This window comes from Tyto alba, unplaced genomic scaffold (assembly GCF_018691265.1).
Source record: "Tyto alba isolate M040663 unplaced genomic scaffold, T.alba_DEE_v4.0 Super-Scaffold_1, whole genome shotgun sequence".
Classification (NCBI taxonomy): domain Eukaryota; kingdom Metazoa; phylum Chordata; class Aves; order Strigiformes; family Tytonidae; genus Tyto; species Tyto alba.
This window is the reverse complement of record NW_024881261.1, coordinates 8,412,471-8,434,325: the sequence shown is the minus strand read 5'-3', so window position 1 is coordinate 8,434,325 and position 21,855 is coordinate 8,412,471. Positions and strand designations below refer to the sequence as shown.

The 21,855-nt window shown below is 40.3% G+C and overlaps 1 protein-coding gene across 1 annotated transcript in view; it reads right to left on the bottom strand.

Annotated features, from left to right (window-relative positions):
• The window catches only part of HSPA12A (heat shock protein family A (Hsp70) member 12A), a 63,175-nt gene that overhangs the window by 22,918 nt on the left and 18,402 nt on the right, over nucleotides 1–21,855 (bottom strand). Inside the window, exons 4-6 of the mRNA XM_042790681.1 lie at nucleotides 16,389–16,575; nucleotides 15,374–15,478; nucleotides 11,750–11,866 (exon numbers count right to left, since the gene is read on the bottom strand). Coding sequence (XP_042646615.1) covers nucleotides 11,750–11,866; nucleotides 15,374–15,478; nucleotides 16,389–16,575 — 409 coding nt within the window. The remainder of the gene's footprint in view (nucleotides 1–11,749; nucleotides 11,867–15,373; nucleotides 15,479–16,388; nucleotides 16,576–21,855) is intronic.

The following is a 21,855-nucleotide window of genomic DNA, read 5'->3' as shown; positions in this document are numbered from 1 at the left end:
CGGGGGCCCCCAACAGCAGAAGGACCCGGAGCTGCTCGAGCGGGGCCAGAGGAGGCCACGGAGATGCTGGGGGGGCTGGAGCAGCTCCCCTGGGAGGCCAGGCTGAGAGAGTTGGGGGGGTTCAGCCTGGAGAAGAGAAGGCTCCGGGGAGCCCTTCGAGCGGCCTCCCAGGGCTTAAAGGGGGGACAGGGAAGGTGGGGAGGGACTTTTTACAAGGGCGTGTAGTGATACAACAAGGGGTAATGGCCTTACACTCCCTAATAAAGAGTTCCTCCCTAGATTTCCCATAGGCCCCCTTTAAGTACTGGAAGGGGGTCAGTATTTCAGCTGCCTTTTGCCAACTACTGGGAGGAGTGGTGTGAAAATTCAGTAGCCATTTTGCACTGCATGGCAGTCTGCCCCAAATCTCTCCCAATGTAAAAAGATTCTGCTGTCCTTTTTAAGACTTAATGAGGGCTTACATACCCGTAAGTAGGGGTGTCTGTTCTCCACTGCCTTTAGAAAATGCCCGCTGAAACTGAGTTTCTAGAAGTGGCTGCTTTCCAGACAGAAACAGAGATATAGAAGTACTACTTTCTCTTTATGGCATGATGAGAGGATTATTCAAGTTGCCATCTTAAATCCCAAAATGTCCACTTTCAATTATACTTCACTTTTCTAAGGAAGATAGTTTGCAGAGAAACAACACTCCCAGGTTATAACAGTGAGATGGGTGAATACAAGAGCAGATATGTGGGCAGAGTGGATTGGAAATTATTATTTCCAATCGGAGTAACTATGACTCTCTTAAGACGGGATCATAGTTACTAACTGGGCTCAGCTGCAGAGGTCACGCCTCCCCGTGGTCCCGCCGGATACCCTTCTGGGTAACTGAAGTGGCCTCTGCCCCAGTGTGATAAGATATGGTTACTTCCTCCCTATCAAGTGACTTCACCGACCACTTGATAGCATTAAATATTAAATTGGTGATACAAAATTTCAGAGTCTAAATTGACTACCCAGAGCCTGGCCCACGGGCCTATGTTGGACGCAGTCTGACAGCTCGTAAGGGAGTGCTGTCTGGCTTAAATTTTACCCTTACCTGGAATTGGCAAAATGTGTCCATCAGTGCGGATAGCCTTCGTGTCTGTGGGCATGCAAACAAGTCTTTTGGACTTGCGTGACGATGTGGTCCCTTGTACCGTCAGAGACCACACTAAATTGGTGGACATTGGGATAAATTTTAAAAGATTGGAGTTTGTTAACTCAGGTGTAGGAGGACTGGAGGGGGGAGATCTATCCACCGTGATTGAGAGTTCAGCCATGTTGCCAGAGGTGTATGAGGAACCTTCCCCTTCTGAACTGCAGGGCAAGGACATCGGCCCCCTCCTTTGGGAGAGTGAGTCAGAAGGGGAGGGGGAGCTCTCACCCCCAGGGACTGTGGCTCAACTCTCCCCATTGCCATCATCACCTATCCTGGCTTCAGGGGGAGAACCTTCACCAGAAGGTACACCTGTGGTGAAGTTTCCGGACAAAAATATACCTTGTCCATGTTGTGGAACCAAGATAGGAAAAGTGTCGGGACTGGTTGAACATCTAAGGAGAGTGCATGGGAGGAGAAAGATCTTGTTTCAGTGTGCGTTGTGTGGAAGAACGAATGAGAAACATCATAGTATTGCTTGCCACGTTCCCAAATGCAAGGGAGCCATAGAGGCAACCCCAAAAGAAGGGTTGGCGTGTGAGGAGTGCGGATGGACATTTGAAACAAAAATCGGCCTGGGACAACATAAGCATTTGGCCCAACCAGTCACTAGAAATCTGGAGCGAATCATGGCCGCACACCCTCAAGAGACTTCCGCGAGAGGGGTACACTGAAAGTGTTGGACGGAAGAGGAAGTTGAGATCTTGCGTAAGTTGGAGAAGCAGTATGAAGGAAATAGAAACATCAATAAGCTGATCACGGAGGAATTTCCCTTCAAGACAGCGAAGCAGATAAGTGACAAAAGAAGGATTCTGAATAAGAGTCCGGCTAAGAAGAGGGAAGAAGATCAAGAGTGGAAGAAACATCTGAGAGAAGGGGAACATCTGGTGAGCATTGGACCCCGGAAAAGAGGTGGGGGGCTGAGGTCCCATTATCGAAAGACTATTTCAAAATGGATAACAGCTGGAAAACTGCGCATTCTTCATGCGACATTTGAGAAGGTGATCGAAGGCGGAGAAGATCTGCCAACGACGGTTGGTGGTGCGGTTGAGGACTGCTACGCATGCCTGTTCAGGACGTCCTCCGAGTTGGAAGCGAGTCAAGGGCGGAAACTCCAGACGGCCCGCACGGCACACTCTTCGGAACCACCGAAGGAGTGGATGAAGAAGAGGGCCAGGAAGAGAGGGGAGTTTCTACGGTTCCAGCGGCTGTTCCACCTGGACAGGGGGAAACTAGCCGGTATAATCCTGGATGATGTAGAGTCCCTGAAGTGTGGCCTGCCGCTTAACGAGGTGCACCGTGTGTTCAAGTCAAGATGGGAATCGCCGGGAACTTTCAAGGGCCTCGGAGGTTTCAAGACCCTGGGTCACGCAGACAACTTGGCATTCGAAGCCATGATTACGTCGAAAGAAATCTCGAAAAACATCAAGGAGATGAGCAAGAACTCAGCACCAGGGCCAGATGGTCTTAGTTTGAGGGGTCTCATGGCTATTGACCCCCACTGTACCATGCTGGCGGAACTGTACAATCTGTGGTTGCTGACTGGTACCATCCCGGACATGGTGAAAGAATGTCGGACCGTTTTAATATCTAAATCAGCCCTGCCAGAGCGCCAGAAGCATATTAACAACTGGCGCTCCATTACTATCGGGTCGACGGTCCTGAGATCATTCTCAAGGATCATCACAGTGAGGCTGACCAAGGCGTGCCCGATCAGTCCGTGGCAAAGGGGATTTATAAGATCTGCTGGCTGTGCGGAGAATCTAAAGTTGCTGCAACTTCTGATTCGGAACGTGAAGAGGGAGAAGCATCCTCTGGGTGTGGTGTTCGTCAATATAGCAAAGGCCTTCAACACGGTGAGCCATAATCATATTATTGAAGTGTTAAAACAAAAGGGTGTGGACAACCACATAATTTCTTTAATTTCTAACAAGTATAGCAATACTCATATTGACATGAAGTCTTAACAGTCGGATCCCATTGGGATTCGGATTGGTGTGAAACAGGGTGATCCAATGTCTCCTATACTGTTTAACTTATCTGTGGATCCTCTACTGTGTGTATTAGAGAAGGAGGGGAGCGGGTACCAACATTATTTGATGAGTATAACATCTATGGCTTTTGCGGACAATCTGGTATTGCTAAGTGGGTCCTGGGAAGGAATGCGGAGAAATATTGAAATTGTTGAGGTTTTTTGTGATTTGACGGGTCTGAAAACACAGGGAGAGAAGTGCCACGGCTTTTATATACAGCCGACTAAAGACTCGTATACCATCAATGATTGTCCTGCATGGACCACTAAAGGCACTCCCCTCAATATGATTGAGCCAGGCAGTTCGGACAAATATCTGGGTTTGAAAATTGACCCGTGGGTTGGTATATCCAAACCGGAACTGCTGGCCAAAACTAAAGATTGGCTACATAGGATTGATCGGGCTCTTTTAAAACCTATGCAGAAAGTAGACATCTTGAAAGTGTATACCATTCCGCGCATGATCTACTTGGCAGACCAGTCTGATGTAAAAGTCTCGTACCTTGAAACGTTAAATTTGACAATTAGAACTGCTGTCAAAGAGTGGGTACACTTGCCATCTAGTACCTGTGACGCCATCCTATATTCCAGCACAAGGGATGGCGGTCTGGGACTCACCAGGCTATCGGGGTTAATTCCCAGTGTGCAGGCTCGAAGACTGCACAGAATTGCGGAGTCTTCGGATAAGGTGATCAGGGAAATTTTAAGTAAAGAGGGTATAGAGAAAGAGTATGAGAAATTATGGTTAGCGGCAGGAGGAAATAAGGAAAAGATTCCATCTATATGGGACCCGAGTTCGGTCATAGTGACCACGGAAGTGTTGGGTGGGGTAGATCAATATTCGGAATGGGAAAGGCCCGCTCCTAAGACCATATTTCCAAAACCTAGTGATTGGCGTAAGCAAGAATTTATAAAGTGGACCAAATTAGCTTCCCAGAGCCGTGGGATTACCAACTTTGAGAGGGATAAGATCAGTAACAGCTGGTTAGAAAGATACAGGGGCATTCCTCAGAGAAAGATCGTCACCGCTTTACAACTACGGGCCAACGTCTACCCCACAAGAGAATTCTTAGCGAGGGGTAGGCAAGAGACACATGTAAGATCGTGTCGTCACTGTGGAGCGGAAATTGAGAGCTGTTCGCATATTATCGGATACTGCCCAGCGGTGCAAGATGCGAGAATAAAAAGACATAACCAAATTTGTGAATTATTAATTGAGGAGGCAAAGAAAAAGGAATGGATAGCATTCCAAGAACCATTGATTTGAGACGAGAAAAAAGAATTATTCAAACCCGATTTGGTATTTGTAAGAGAAGAGATGGCAATAGTAGTAGATGTAACCATTAGATACGAAAGTAAAGAAACATCCCTAGAAGATGCGGCAAAAGAGAAAATTAAGAAATATCAACATTTGGAAGATCAGATTCAGGAATTGACTAATGCAACAACTATTAAATTTATGGGCTTTCCCTTGGGGGCGCGTGGCAAGTGGTACCAGGGTAATTACAACTTGTTAAAGGAATTGGGACTCTCTAGTTCTCAGCAAGATAAAGTTGCACGTCGATTATCTAATCGTGCATTGTTTTCTTCTGTTGACATTATTCAAATGTTTAGTAGTAAAGTAAGAACTGTAGAAAATGTTTAATTGTATCATCACATTGTAGTTGTAATATCTGTGCACTGTATTACTTTCAAAAAATAAAATAAAATGATGGGAAGAGCTGACATGGAAGGATCGTTGGGGTGTTAGATCAGGTGGGAAAATGATCAGAGTACTGGAATTCCAACATAGTAGGTGGGAACTTGTTCTTTTTATGACGCGTCTTTAAAACCAAAATTGACACTAATAATTGGACTTGACTAAATTTTTACCAATTTGGACCCAGGTGAACGGGCCACCTTTACTTAACTCGGAAAATAAACATATATATAATTTATATGTGTTTGATAAATAGCGTGTGCTGGTGAGCAGGCCTTGAGGAAGGAAAGTGGAACTTAAGGAAGGAAATAACTGAGTTACAACCACTGGCTGCCAATCATGAAGCAGCACTCAAACCACTTTTGTTTACAATGCATGGAAAAGATTCTGCAGTTTACCTGCTCTTATTTTTCCAAAAGCTTTTGTGAACCATTGATAAGAAAGAAAGATAATTTCTTGCTACACACAGGTAAGGCACAAGCTTTCTGGGTCATCATGAGAGAGAAAAGGATTTCTTGTATTTGTGAGACAGAAAAGAATACCAATAATTTCAACAGACGTTACTTAGGACATCATATCTAGTTTATCACATTTTAGTCTCAGAAGTAACCCCAGATATGTAGACACAATCTTCTAAGGGGAATCATCTTGGATCCCTTACAAGGTAAGGAACAACCATAATACTCTGAAATCACCAACTTTTTCTTTGCACAACAGACTACACAAAATCTTCAAATTGCTTGTTTTGTTGACCTTTCAGTCCTCCAAAACTTTCACAGGTATTGGGACCACAAGTAAATCCAAATTAGCATTACTAAAGCTGACTCACATATTGCTGAATGATAACACGCTAAGGAAGAGGTTACATTTGTTGACAGGTTGATGCTAAATGGGACCACAGTGGCATTGAGTCCATATTTCCACTAGGGTGTTGTTGCTGCAGCTCACTCCCAAGTGACTTGCCACAGATCACATTTGTGCAGTAAATGAAAGCTTAGCTCCAAGTAGCATTACCAAGAATTTTTTGCTGCATTACATTATATTCCCCGAGGTGCAGGAGAACATTAGCTGCAAGTTTTATGAGTAGTGTGCATTAGAAAAATGAAGCCATTAAATTCTCATAAGCTTTTCAATTTTTCATGTATTATTATTCTAGAAATGCTTTTTGTACCATGGGCATGCACCAGTTACCACAATAGCAGAGCCTGACTGTCTTTCTATTTAAGCATCCTCCTAGTAACTCAGGTTCTCCCCCTCCCTTTGTTTCAAAATATTCTCATTGAGATCCTTATGGCTCAGGCTGATTTTAAGAGACACACAAATGGCCCTAACTGAGAGCAGTTTCACCACGAAAACTACATGCTTGATATTTTCTGCTAGTGGCATCTTATTTTGTAACTTGGTCTTTCTGAATTTGCCTTAATATTTTTCACTATAGTTCCACTTTCAGCTTGTATTTCTTTGTCTTTGTAATTGAATACTGGAATCTAATATGTCTTTTAGACCGATCTATTATCCTCCTTCATTGTCCTTTCTAAGAACTTACTACAAACAATCCCACCGACTAGTTGTAGACCTTGTCCACACTGATTTATATTTATCTGTGGACTTCTAACACTCCCCCCACTCCTCCTGACTGTAGTTTAAAGTCTTTCAGACTCTCATTTTCTTCTTTTGGCTGGAAAAAACAATCTAGCACAGTCCTTCTGCCAAGCAGACAGAAAATTCTAATTTTTGGCTATTTCGGTTGGTTCCAGAGTGCTTTCAGGTAATTTCTAAGATCCTGAGAGACATGTTCCAGAGCTTTATAAGACAGGCACAGATCCATCTACCTACTCTCACCCAGAATGCTACAAAAACCTCCTATTTTACTTGCTTAGCAAAATAAAAGTAAAACCTCCCGATATTCCAACTTGTGCTACACAAGTGGACAAGCAGAAATGTACAGAGCTGGATTAGCAGATGGCTTTGTCAACTGTCTTCGCTTTTATGTGAACCTGGCTGAGTAATTAAAATGTGTAAACCGAGATCAATTAATACACATTTCCCACTGTGCTGAGTTCCCACTCTGTAATCCTCAATCCTCAATTAGTTATCCTTTCCTAATTACACACAGTTACAAGATGCAGAATCCTCCCTAACACTTAATAAACATTTTAATCCTTATGATTAAAAAGATCTTAATATCACAGAAGTGAAAGCACGGACTCAAGAGAACCCCAGAAGCGACAAATGATCAGGATGGTTGATGTATTAACACACTTCTGCCTTGTTTGCCTCCACTAACAAGAACTGTTTCAAAGAAATCACCAGCTTCTCAGTGCTGCTTATGCCTGAACATCATTGCCTTTTTATGTAGTTTATAGCAGAGATCTGTTACACTGTGCCTAGACTAATAAATTTCAGTTGTTTGTATTTTACATACCAAAGAAATACCTACGAAGGAATAAGTGTAGCTCAGCTTTACAGATATCGATCTGGTTAAGTCTCTAGTCATCTTTTCCAAAATCAAACATATTTCACGTCATGTTTTTATTAGCAAGGAATTTTATGTGCCATCACATTAATTTTTCCACCAAATTTGTTTACTTTTCTCTGAACATTTCTACAGAGTAGGCTACTACTGATCAATGTAATGTATGGTAAACTTGGAACACAACATGTTAAATAGTTCTCATCATGCACATTCCATGACAAAACTGATGTGAAAACATTAATAAATATTCAGCATAAGAGCTGGTTAAAGAAAGCCTCTGGAATTCCATGCTCACTGGGCCTAGACTGACTCTCTGTTTATTTATACAAGCTTACCATGCAAATGATTTTATTTGCTATTTGTAATTGAAAAATAAATCTACTTCAGAGCTCTAGAACTCCATTTCAAAATCAACAGTTCATACTAAAAAGAACCCTAAATATCTGAGTAGACCAGCTGACTGATATTTGTAAACCCACAGAATATTTTGGTCAAGTTTATCCTCCCACTATCCTCCCACTTTTCTTTGCTCTGCCCTGAGCGCATTTGGTATGCCATGTTTTACTTTCTTATTTTATAGCTTCTGCATTCACATACCCTGTTACATTCCAAACTATTCCTTAAAACCATATTCCTATTGGAATGTTCAAGGAATTCCAGCATGTAGATTCTGCTCTGCACTTACAGTGCCCAAAGAACGTGTATTGAAAGATGAGCTGGAAGAATGCTTTTATGAAAAAGATACACTCTGCCAAGAATATTGGATCCTCTGCTCCTCTAATCTACAGTGATTGAATTTCCTTTGGATGAGAGATTAAAAGTGCTGCTCACAGTAATATATTAAGACAGCAAAGTGTTGTTAAAACTGAACCAACTATTCACACCTATCTAGATTCAATGGATTTCTACACAAATGGTCTTGAATACTTTTAGAGTTTCATATTTCCATTAGTGGACAGACTTTTTTTTTTTTTTCCCCATCAGTAATACAAGACACTTAATTTTCTTGTGTCAGTAGGACCTCAGACACAGATCCTAGTTTTGTGTCCATGTTCAAAAGCCATTCTGGTGAGGCTGTAAGTGCCAGGACATGTTCAGGAACAGGAAATGGCTTGAAAAGATGGCTTAGATGGAGTCATGTTGGGTCTAAACCTCAAGCCCAGTGAAGGTAGTAACATTTGGCTGCTTCTACAAGGGCAACAACAAGGGCAGGTCCCACCTACGAGCAGGATGGAGTCCTCCCACATGTTGTCCAACCGGACCATGCTGCCAAGGTGTCCAAAATAAGAAAAATATATCAGCAATCTGAATTTGTTACTCACAATACAAGTTCTTCATGAGAATGGGATTCCTTCTAATACTGGTAAAAACAGCAATCCTGACAGAACTACACCAAAGCAAAGAATTTGAAACAGAACTAGGACACAGAAACAAGAAAAGTTAATGCTATTTATGATGTCTTGTATTTTACTGGTGGGGACAATGGCAAACCTGACTAACACATCCCAAGAGTCATTATTCAGGATGTAACAAACACAGATGCAATGTACACTAATCCTAGCAGACATGTTTTTGGAAAATAAACATAAACCGGAGTGGGTCCTACACAAACAACACTATGCTCTTGCCACAGAGCTCTCTCTACATGTGACCAGACCTCAACAAGTGTCCCACAGCTTTAGAACTACCTCTGGGCACGTAGGAATTAAGCAAGAGGGACAGGAAGAAGAATGTGTGAACAAAGCGATTTTTATTTAGCAAAGTGAGGCTGTAGACATGCAGCGCTCTACAGCCTACCAGACTTAGTCCCTCAGGAGACCCCAGAGAGCAAGACAAATAATAAACAAGTACCTGCTTCAAAGAAGTAACAACTCAAGTATAAAAAGAGTTAAGGATACAAAAAGCAGAATAGATGAATACAGATGGGGCAGGCAGAGTAACAGCAAGAAGCAATGAGGAGCAGTTTTCACGTATCAGTAAGTTAATCACAGTCAAGTTTTTGTAGGCATGATAAAACCAGCATTTTAGAGAGGATTTCAGAGGAGGAAAATGAGTTAGCATTACAGATGTTTATGTCCAGGACATCCAGCTCATGTCAAAGATGACACAGACAGAGGAGTCAAATGCAGGTTCCCTGTCAAACGCAAGGCTACAAAACCCTTTAGCAGCAATATTCTGAAGATACACAAAACAGGCCAAATTACAGTTGCCAAAGCCAAGGAAGTGATGTTGCAATAACCACAGTACAAAATCCATGGCAGCTTTGATGAAAGCTCAGCAGTATGTGCAGACAGGAAAAGCTGTCATGCGGACAGAATTAGCAGAATTTTGATAGGCTGGATGGAAAGAGAGAGGAAGCACTGCGAGCTGCAGGGAACACCCAGATTACTCATTCAAATGAGAAAGCAGCACAGCAGCTGGAAGGGGGCATCACGGGAGCCCTTGGGCAGACCAAGAGTTCCAGGTTAGCAGCGTTTTGTTTAAAGCAAGACAGAGATGAGGGGATGTCGGGAATGCACTGAGATTGTAGGCTGTACAAAAGCTGACGGATGTTGAGTGCAGAAGCAGACCTACAACACTTCTTACTTGACTTTACTGATTCCATGCAATATTTAGCTTTGCCTAGACAACTACTTAACCATTCTGGCAAGGCTGGGCTTTACATTGTGAACCAATGACTGAAGCCGTTGGTATTTTTGGTCTGTTAGAGCTATGTCACTTGCCACAGATTACTCAAGCAGATTTCCACAGCTCATTAACATTTCCCACTAGTTAACTCTCAGCTTAGGCTAGTGGTTGTACTTCAGTGTGTTTCCAGTAGCAGTTTCTATCACTGTCTTTTCACACTTTATGCCTCAATTACTCTTATGACAACAAGATCTCACTTTCAAGATGCTTGCATGGCCCAACACCTAGCAACAAGAGCTGAAACTTCTCATCTGCCTGTACATACTCGTTTGAGGAACATGTTGGATCCAGCAATAGGTATCTGAAAGATTGAATGGCAAAGCAGAATTCTCAGTTTTCTACACTTCTTTCTTCATCCCCATTACTTAAAACAAAAAAAATAAAATCACCCATGTGTCAAGTAAACATCAATTTCCCTAAACTCTTATGTTCTCCTGCAATTGATCACACACCCCAAGTTGAAAGCCTCCTCAGTCCTTACTGCTTACCAAGCTTGCCGATAAAAGTACACAATCACAGACACAACCACAGACACAGACACTAATTAACAACATTCCATTGTACCACAAATGAGAAATGCCAAGAGATCTATCCTACCCTGCCCTGATCCTTACACAGCTCCCAGTCCACGAGCACACATGCACACAGACAGCAGGCAGACAACAATATACAAAGATAATGAATGGGTCTCTAGTGTTTCAGATTTACCTACAACCGTGTCCTTCCATCAGAACTTTAAGAGTGTTTTGCTTCTGGCACTAGCATTAGCAATCCCACAATAAAGACTGTTAAGAAAAACGTTGCTCAACATTAGAGATAGTTAGAAACAGCGTTAGAAAAATCTGGGTACTTCCCAGGAGCACTCTGCAAATTATTCATGAACTACTAGATATTTTACAAACTGTGCATCACATAGCTGCTGCCAATGGGTTACGCAAGTCTCCAACCAAAAATAAAAAACAAAACATAAAATTAATATCCCGATGAAAAGAAGAATGTGTACATCTCGTGTATTAGACGCAAACTGAATTTGAAATAAAGGGCATGCATATGGAAAGTGCACATGTTTAAGGGAGGTTTGAGGGGAAAGAGTTAAATGCAGAAAAACCTCTTACTGGTGAAAACAACATTTGAATTTAATTTTATATCCAGACTATCCAGTTCACAATCCTTTCATTCCTACTGTGGGAAAATGGGTACTGGAAAAAAAGCTGCTTTCCCTCCTCTTTCTTTACGTTTTTTTGTTTGTTTGTTTTTTTTTTTTTTTTTTTTTTTTTTACTTTAAAAGTCTGTGATGACCTAGAGAAAATAACAAAACTGTGTCCAGTATTTTAAAATCAGCTTTCCCTTGGGTCTCAAAACTGCATCTATTCCATGTACACTGAATTCAGCAGGAATACAGTGTACAAGATGACTAAAATATCAGTCTACAGTGAGGGACACCAATATATAAAAGTAAATAAAAAAGAAAAAGGCATTTAAGATGTGAATATGTATGAGTTAAAGCTACTGCTTGGTGGAGTTAACTCCTCATTTAATGTTTCTAGTCTGACTCTTTTCTAGACCATTTTTATACAGTTTATACTAGAGCTAATTGTCCCAAATACAGTTTATCATGTAGCTTATCAACTAGGGATTTAAAGGGGCATTTCTACGTTCAGCCTGTAATCTTACCTTGTAGGCAGCTTGTCTCATAAACTGCTTTGCAGGCTGCTTCCAAATAGCAGGCACTGTAATGACCCATCTTACTTCAGTGTTTTCGAAGTCTGAGCCTCCTTGGTCACTGAGCTCCTAAATAAAAAGAAAATAGAGGTGAATCAAAAGTTGTGGGTGTCAACTTAATAAGAAAACATTATTTTCTGCTGCCTCTAGCAACAGTAACTTTCTCTTTACAATTTTTTTCCTGTTACATCTATGCTATAAATCAGAATCATTGCCAACCTGTCAAGAATGCTTTCCTGTGTCAAAAGCTGGGATTAAGGTTGATATCTTATTGAGGAGGCCTATAGAAAAGTTCGTTGCTTAACATGAAGTAGGAAAGTTAGTTTTTCCAAAAGCAGCTCATGCACTCCTGAATATTAGAGAACGTTTATGTAGATTCTTATTCAGAGTATGGGATTTACTCTTAGCTTTAAGAATTCACACTTGCATTTTAATTAATACCCAGAAAAACATTTGATGTATCACTGATGAACATTATGTTCTACAATCTGGATTTTTCTATGACTTTTTTATACACCATTTACCATTAAATCCAATTTTTATAACTTAGTTAACAAGGGGAAGTTACAGTTAAACCCTTTTAAAAAAATGACTGATTGCTCCTTGAAAATTTTGCTTTAACCAAACATTCAAGACTAGCTTAGTTCTTTTATTGTCCTTTTCCCCTTAAAAAGAGGAAAGTCTGTATTGCATTTGCAAATTAGGTGATAGACTGACATGTTTTGGGAAAGGTTCCAAGTAAAATGTCATTACCATATGTTCTATCTAAACCTCCATCCAAACAGAGAAAGGTTCAGAAAGGTGAACAACAGGCCTTTAGAATGTAAAAAAAATGCTTCTGCATGTGCTGTGCCAAGGTGTTGTGTTTGTTTAGCTATGCTGCAGTTCAAAAATCCACACTAGAAAAGTAATACCTTTATACTGCCCACGGCACTGGGAACGGACAGATTATAGTCCAAAGTAACAGTTCATTTACATTGCTTGTCTAATTAGTTTCAGCATGCACTCACAAATCACAGGGATTTATTTATTAACATCAAGAAAGGATGTAGCCCTGTACATGCAACACAGCAAATATATGGGATTGTACCCAACAGCATTCATATTCACTAAGAATTTCCCCAGACTATGCATGGGTTCAAGTCTGTGACTCCACAATCAACCGCAAAATCTAGATAAATAAGTCTTTGACAAGATGAGTAATTTGAGTTGTAATGGTAGGATTATTTCTCCATAGCCATGAAGAATAGACTGAGATCGCACAGAGAATAAATTAAACCCATTCAAAAAGGTAGGTTAGTTTTTAACAACAAGGCTATTTTAAACAATGCTTGCTTGGATGAATATTCTGATTTGATCCAGCAACTACTATGCTTATGTTGACATTATAGTGCTTCATTTGAAGCCAGTGTGTACTTAACTCACATTTGACTGTTTATATGAGATTTAAAGTCTCAAAAACTGTTTACAGGGGACATGTATTTCACAGGACAATATGAAAAACAGTCTTGTGGCCCAAGCATAACATTACAAGAAATGAGTACTGCAACATTTCAAATAGGAAATGAAAAATAAAATGCATTTTCCCTACCAACAGCAACCACAGTAGGGGAAAAAAAAAAAAAGGGAGGGGGGGGGAAAAGGCAACATAAAAGGAGACAGTCTATCAGAATACAGTATGAATTTTCAAATTAAGCCCTTAACAGATGTCTGTCTTACTCTTTGGTCCTCCCTCATGCTCATTAGATTTTCTGCATAAACATGCATTCAGGATCAGGGCAACCAAATAACACAGACAACACCAAGATGGGTGGGAGTGTTGATCTGCTGGAGGGTAGGAAGGCTCTACAGAGGGATCTGGACAGGCTGGATCGAAGGGCCGAGGCCAGTTGTATGAGGTTCAACAAGGCTGAGTGCCGGGTCCTGCGCTTGGGGCACAACAACCCCACGCAGCGCTACAGGCCTGGGGCAGGGGGGATGGAAAGCTGCCCGGAGGAAAAGGACCTGGGGGTGTTGGTCGACAGCCGGCTGAATGTGAGCTGGCAGTGTGCCCAGGTGGCCAAGAAGGCTAACGGCATCCTGGCTTGTGTCAGCAATAGTGTGGCCAGCAGGACCAGGGCAGTGATCGTCCCCCTGTACCCGGCACTGGGGAGGCTGCACCTCAAACACTGGGTTCAGTTTTGGGCCCCTCACTGCAATAAAGACGTGGAGGTGCTGGAGCGTGTCCAGAGAAGGACAACGAAGCTGGTGAAGGGTCTGGGCAACAGGTCTTATGAGGAGAGGCTGAGGGAGCTGGGGGTGTTTAGCCTGGAGAAAAGGAGGATCAGGGGAGACCTTGTTGCTCTCTGCAACTACCTGAAAGGAGGCTGTAGTGAGGTGGGTGTCGGTCTCTTCTCCCAAGTAACAAGTGATAGAAGAGGAAATAGATTCCAGTGGTGCCAGGGGAGGTTTAGGCTAGATATTAGGAAAAATTTATTCACTGAAAGGCTTGTCAGGCATTGGAACAGGCTGCCCAGGGAAGTGGTTGAGCCACCATCCCTGAAAGCATTTAAAAGACATGTAAATGTGGCACTTAAAGACATGATTTAGTGGTGGACTTGTCCGTGTTGGGTTAACAGTTGGACTCAATGATCTCAAACTTCTCCAACCTAAATGATTCCGTAGTTCTATCTCCCAGCACAACAACATGAAATTCACCCCTGCAAAAGGTCAGCACAGGGCCAGAATACCATAGCCTAATTGCAGCTCTTTGGCACACACGCTACAGTTTAACTGTGTAAAACAGAATAAAGGAGTGTTGTGCAAAAGTATCTGGGTTGATTTGGGTAATGAAGGCTATATATCTGCACTGCTGCAGAATTTCATGCAGGCTAATATACTGAACATCTCAGTGCAATCTAGTGGCCTGTACAGATCATTGCATAATTTCCAGCAGGTTAACCAGCTTGTACATCTCAGCAGGTCATCCTTGTACAGACTTACAGTAAGATAAAAGTTACCAAATTATAAATGAGCTTTTAATAATCTTTCTATTACAAAATAAATCCAACTTCCCTTTGCTTAATCTGTGAAGACAAAGTCAGGTTGGGGCAGAAGACATCAGTAGGTGCCCATCCTACTGCGTTTCACAGTGCCAACTCTTTATTATCAGAACCTTGCACGAGCACAGAGTCCATCATCCCTGAAGCAGAAGTGTAGGGGACGAGGACAGGACACAGCCTCAAATTTAATTCCTGAGCTTCAGTTCCTGCAGTTTTAAATTCTCTTTTCAAATCAATGTTTTTTCATTAAAAAAAGCAGTAGAAAATATTTAAGCCAGTAAGAAGATATTCAGAACTCTACACCACAGTGATACACTTACTGTTAGTGAATCAAGCTTCCCCTGTACAAGGGGAAATCACTTCAGGCTATTGTGAGCTCTCCAGAGTCCGCAGACTGCCTAGAGTTTCTACAGCTGCCTCGCTTTGTTTACATCAAATAATACTGAGGTCAGAGCTTGGCAAGGTTAGAAGTGTTAAGCTCACATTTATACCAGCTATAAATACATAAAATCTAGATAAGGAAGCATTAGCCTACCTTTAATGCCTGTTCCTTAAAGAATTGCAGAGCATAAGCAAATATCTCAAGTGCTTTGACTTTTTTGCCATTTGCAGCTGTCAGGTCTGTCTCCATGGTAAGATTCTACATGAAAGAAAATAACTGGAAGTTATTAAAAGGAAAAGGTAAACATGAAATGAATTCCCACTGCTTAAGGAAAGGGAATTCTTCATTATCCACCTGTTTAGGAAAAAGTGACAAAATTGTTCTGAAGAAGATCTAACTCATCAGTTGAGTTTCCTGGAGCATGACATCTGCTGCTTACTTTAGACTTTTTATTTTAAACACCATTTATGTCCCATGTGTACAAATAACTGAAGGCAGAGAGAGAAATATGGACTAAATATTAAATAATTATAATAAACTTATCTGTAATTAATTTCAAAGATGCATATGCAAGATATTTAATCCAAGTTAAGAGTTAAAAGTGTAGATTTTTGGCTTCCCACCAACACATGAAACCAGAAAATACCTCAATACAGAAAGCACTGGCCAAGTCCCAAAACTCTAGAATGGATTAAAGACAAAAATATAATCATTAAGAATAATGTCAAATTAACAACATGATTAGCGCTTTGAGTTTTGACAAAGAACTCTGGGTAAATTTGCTCCTCTGCACTAGAGTTCAGTATGGCTCCTGTATTCTATTTCTGCTTTCTAAGTAAATTTATAGAACAAACCAACCTCATGCAGATTCCCTAGACAGCTATAAACTTCAGGAAAATTAGGACATAAAGATCTAAGTAAAGCAGATATTGAACTTCTAAGATATAGAAAGAAGGCTGACAAAATACACTTGTCAAATGTAGTGAGAAGCAAAATGAATCATAGTGTTAACTGAAGGGTTTAATTTACTTTACTTACTCTCTAAACTTAGAAATAGAGCTGCTTCACATCTAGTTGATAATCTTTAGGCAAAAATCTAGTATTGTCCACAAAAAGATAATTTGAGTAGAAAATGCACAATTATCCAAGATAATTGGTTATTACTTACACCAGTGGTATGTAGCTTCATCTTAAACTTTTCAAAATACAACCAGTGCTTTGATTCAGTGGGATCCAAGTCATGGTAGAAATCTCTTGCTGCATACCCAAAGCTATGAAACTTTCTCTCTGGTGTTAAGAGGATAGTGGTTGGTGTCTTCTGATTGGATACACCTGGATCTCCACCTTCCCATCGTCTATCCAACAAGTGAAACAGCTTCAGTAAGTGATACTAATGTTTAGAGCAGCAGAAAAAATAGTATATCATGAGAAAAACAATGTGGTGGCAGATTGCACAGACTGCTTTCTCCTCCAAAGACACTGATTTCAATCCTTCAATGCCAAAATCAAGCATTTGTATTCACATCCAAGAAAAGGAAGACTGAAATTTTAATTTCAGATATTTCAATAAATTTTGCAGTTAGTTGTATAATTTTTAAGGACATAATCATACTATGTCTTTGACAAGAATACAAGCTGCCTGAAGTAAGCCATACACGATTAACAAGGAAACAGTTCCTCACTTAAATTTTCAAACTAAGTGTACTTTTGTAATAAATATTGTACAGAAAAAAAAATGCAAGTAATTAACCAAGAACACTACTAATGCAAACCCAAATCTTCAAAATGAGTGGCCTATCTAATTGTCAATCAGAGTCCATGAATGCTTACTTGTACAGGACATTTTCCCCATTTTGAATTAGGGACCTGTTTAAATCATTTGAACGCCACTGCAAAGAAGTAAATTAAATCCCTGTTTCTGTCACAGAATACTCTCTGAAACAAGACATGACAGTTCAACCAACATCTGATCATGTATCTAATTCCCTGGACACCTGAAACTGAAGACATGTCTGCAAATGTTGAGGTCTCTCCATTGCACTCTCTACTCACCTGAAGTTGATGGATTTGTGTTTTAAATGCCAAAAACGCTGTAAAAATTTCAGTCTGTCAAACCAACCCCCAAGTATCTTATAGGCACCAAAACATTTCCCTCACTACTATCCATTAAATGGTGAATAAAACTGTCTTATCTTATCAAGATTGTGCGGGTATCTTCAGGAAGACCCAAGAAACATGAAAGTATTAAGGCAAAAGCAACCCAAAGCTTATTTCACAGAATGGATAAGGAAATAACTAAGAACATTGACCATGGGAACACCCAGCAACAGGAATTTGGGAATGGCATGGCAGGATGACACGGTCAGACAGTGGAAAGTTGTACCACAGAGACAGCTGTGAGAATTCTTGTCTTCTCCTCACTTCTCCATCACAAAAAAAAAAAAAAAAAAAAAAAAAAAAAAAAAAAATCATAATGGAAGAACAAGAAACTCACATTTCTATTCCTCCTCACCCCATCTACAAGCACTTTCAGCATGGGAAACAAACACTTACCAGAAAACATTTTCTTGAGAAGGCTTCAGTGGAAAATCTGCTTTATGTTATCAGACATAATCATAACACAACTCAAACAGGAGCCAAATTAATATCATATGGGCAACTGCATTCATTATTAAACTACATGCTGATTGCTTTTTTCTAAAGATAGTAAAACACACTTTCATAATATACTACTGCCAAAATCCTTGTTCTGAAGCACAAAAAGGTTGCCTTGTTCTGTGGTACTTGTTTATGTGACATAGGAAGATTACGTGGAAAAAAAACTTTGCTCTTTCATTCTCGGAAACAGTTGAACCAATTGAAAATTAATTGACCTCCAGACCAAGGCAGACAACTGACATGGAAAACTGCAATCTAAGGGGTTAATACTTGGCAAAGTAACAAGGAACAGAATCTTCTGAAGTGCTTTGAACCCTTCAGACCATTCAACTAGATCAAACAGAGCAAAATTTGCCCTTTTTTGCACCAGCAGCAGCAATGGCAGGAAATCACATGCCTATGAATTTACTTCAGGCTAGAGGACAATTCCACTGCTCTGAACGCAGAAACAGCATGACAAAAAGTGGATTGATTTCCACCTTCATCCACTCAGAAAAGCTTTCCTAAACCTCCCTAGTCCCACTGCTCAGCCTCTGAAATATTACCAGCTCACTGGGGCTCTGCTCCAGGTCATTTCTTCTAACCTGCTGCTAGAAATGTACTTGGTCAACTTCAAAATCTTTGAGTAGGTGTTACAGCAAACATATGGTTCCAATGTGAAGAAGTTGGGATCCCACAGCCCAGGAGCAGAAAACACTGCCTATTTCACCAGATCGTTAAATCCCACACACCCGCTGCAAGTGCAGAGGAGACAGACTGGTATCGTTTTCACTTGTAATCATTAATGATTCATTCTGAGTCACTGGTGGGAAATTCCATAAATAGGACATGGCTAATAACAATAATTTTTTTTATTTTTCATTACAGCTAGGCACATTTTCTCTTTCCGGAATAAGTACACTTAACGTGCAGTTTAAATGAAGACAAATTGATGTTCACTGGTATGGACTGAAGTTTTCAAAGTCACTGACAGAATTGGATGTTCACTTCCTGATGAGTTTCTGACTGAAACTAGACACGGCAATTGCTCAGCACGTTTGAAAGTTCCTAGCCTGTATTACTGTTCAGTCACAGAAAGAGCAATGAGGAAACAGAATGACAAGTCTGACTTCACCATTTGCAATCAGAGATGTAAAAATATTCCTGTGTGACATCTTTTCTAGAGAAAAGCAGCTGCAAAGGTATGTGCTTGGTAGCTCCTGACTACACCCTCTTCTCAGGTGGAGCCCTAGCCTCACTCCGATTAGTGGAGGCTTCTAGTCAGTAGGGCTAGGATTTCAACACCTTAGGTTGCAGTTTTCTTTCATGGTCCCAATACAGGCAAAATAATGGTAATAATGATCTTGGGAAAAAAAAAAAAAAAAAAAAAAAAAAAAAAAAAAAAAGGAAAGGAAATGCCTGTTAAGAGCACGGACTAATACAAGCCAGAAGTACTCTAAAATGCACCTGTGGGATACTTTCTCAAAGCAGCATCAGAGCTAAAAATCTATTCAAGCAGAACTCAGGGTAGGTTTCTGCCTAAACTCAGATATATGAGATCAGGTCCCAGGCTGATATAAAGTGGAGTAGCTCAGCAGATCAGAATGGACCTATTTATAGCCACAGAGGATCTGACTATATCTTAAAAGTGGAAAGAGAGACAAGAGGAAAGTTAGTGTGGAAAGGATCACAAGGTTATACTTAGGTAAGAGAAATGCCCTTCCTTAGATATGAATCTGGCTAACAGACAGAGCATAGAGTGTGATCCGTGCAGAGTGATGAGAATTTGATCCAGAACTGCAGCATAAGAGTCACGGAAATCAAGCAGTGGGGTCATCAAAACGTAGCCGAACACTGCTAAAAGTGTGTATGCAGAAGAAAAGCGAGCATGTGTCTGCCAAGAATTACAAACAGGGAAGAGAAGGAAAGGGAAAAACCTGAAGGTTGAAGTAAAGTTACACTGAAAAAAGACCACGTTCCCCCTCCTTCCAAAGACAGGCTGCAGTTTGTTTCATACTCACATGTGGTTTTCCATTTATTTTTCTCCATTTGTGAAATATTCACATTCCGTTTGTTGCTATTTAACCAGCAGCTAAAACATTTATAACTTCAGGTAAGTGCATGTAACATAATAAGTGTTTTTCAAAACTGTGTAAGACCTCATGTATTCCCTTCAAAGGAGACATTATTAACTCGTTCTACAGCACCAAACTGTCTTTCATTATGGCTCTGGCACTGCCCTGCCTGCTGAAATGCTTGCTGAACTCATGGCCAGCCTGTTCATATGCATTTATTCCCAGTCTCAGTGTATGCAGAAAATAGCACTCATTGTAACTTATACTTCTACTCTGCAATGAGAGCCTGAAGGTAACCACAACTAAGATGCTGTGGGGAACTACCAAGAGTTGACAGGTGTGAAGCATTACCTAAAATGGGTAAAACAGTAACTAATGTTATGCAATCAAATTGAAGTCATTCATTTATTATCTAGAAGCACATGCCCAGTTCCAAACACATGCTTTAGTCTACTGACATGAGTAAGGCTACTCATACATTTAAAGCTAAGTATTTGCTTAAAGAACTTTGTTAGGTCAATGCTTATAAATTCTTTTTTTTTTTTTTATATAGTACTGAGCATCACAGCAAATCAATACACACAGACAAAAACATGACTTTGTTTCTCTACTAATTACACAACTAGAATCACAACTCTGCTGACACTACACTCTAACTTGGTACCAAAGCCCTGTTGTGTTCACTCTCTCCCAAAGCAGGACCTCCTAAATAAAGCCATCTTACCCTTCACTGAGACATTTACAGAAAAGCAGCTTTGTTAAAAGGCAGTCAGAAACCTAAATGTCTGGAAAAGATCAACACTAAGGAGGGAAGGTGGAAAAAATGTTAGGAAGCAAAGAGAACCATGCATCATTGGTATGCTTTATTGTAATGTAAACATTCTCGAGTGAGAGCGGGAAGCTCTATTTACTTTGCTGAAATATTTGTAATTTATCCTACATGTAAGCCTCATTATATACAGAGTTTGGACCTCTTAATACCTTCTGAACTACTGAAGCCTTATTTTGATAGATATACCATTCTTTTCATTGCATTTCATGATTTCATGAGTATTTATATATAAATATGCATGAAAATATCATATGCATCATGTCCTAAGTCAGTTTCAGCTATATCTTTGCCAAAATCCTTCCCTGACAGAAATATTTATTTAAAAAAAAAAAAAAATCATTCTGTATATTAAAATATTTTCCACTGTTTGAAATACCTGTTGGAAATCTGAGTACACTTCCCTCCCCAAAATATATTCTTCCCTTCTAGTTGGAAATATATGAATTAATTTATGGCATTTCTTTTTACATCAGTATTTCATATAGTATCTACACAGGTCTGAAATCACAATCATTCTACCATTATTGCATAAGGAAGGAAATATGGTGTTTTGAACCATAAGTAGTAAAATGTCAATTAAGATTTGGAATGTACTCTCAGCTGGCCACATAGCACATAGATTTCAATGTCCCAGTGATCTACAGCAGGAAGCCTGGTACACTAGAAGGAGAATCTGGTCTGTAATTTACTGCATTATAGTGTGAATCCAACGGAAAAATCAGGTCCTAGGGTAAAATTTTGAGTTCAAAGTGCTTAAAAGGCATCTCTAGAAACAGCAGTGATTTCACATAGTAAAATCTTCACAGAGATTATATGAATAACACAGTGTATAGGATTTAGGCTTTCTCAGGTACAGCTTCAGAGATGTCTTCCCTCATTCTTTAAGAAATTTAATTAATTATTTGCTGTCAACTAGAAATTGATAAGCACGGGTTCCAACTTGACAACCCTATAACCTGTCTGACACAGCAATATGTGGCCTGTCCTAACTTCCAGCTTCATGAAGCTTCCTGTGCTGTTAAGAGAACAAAAGACGAACGAGATACATAAAAGGCTTGAAGCATTACTTGTCCATACTGAAAATGGCAAGT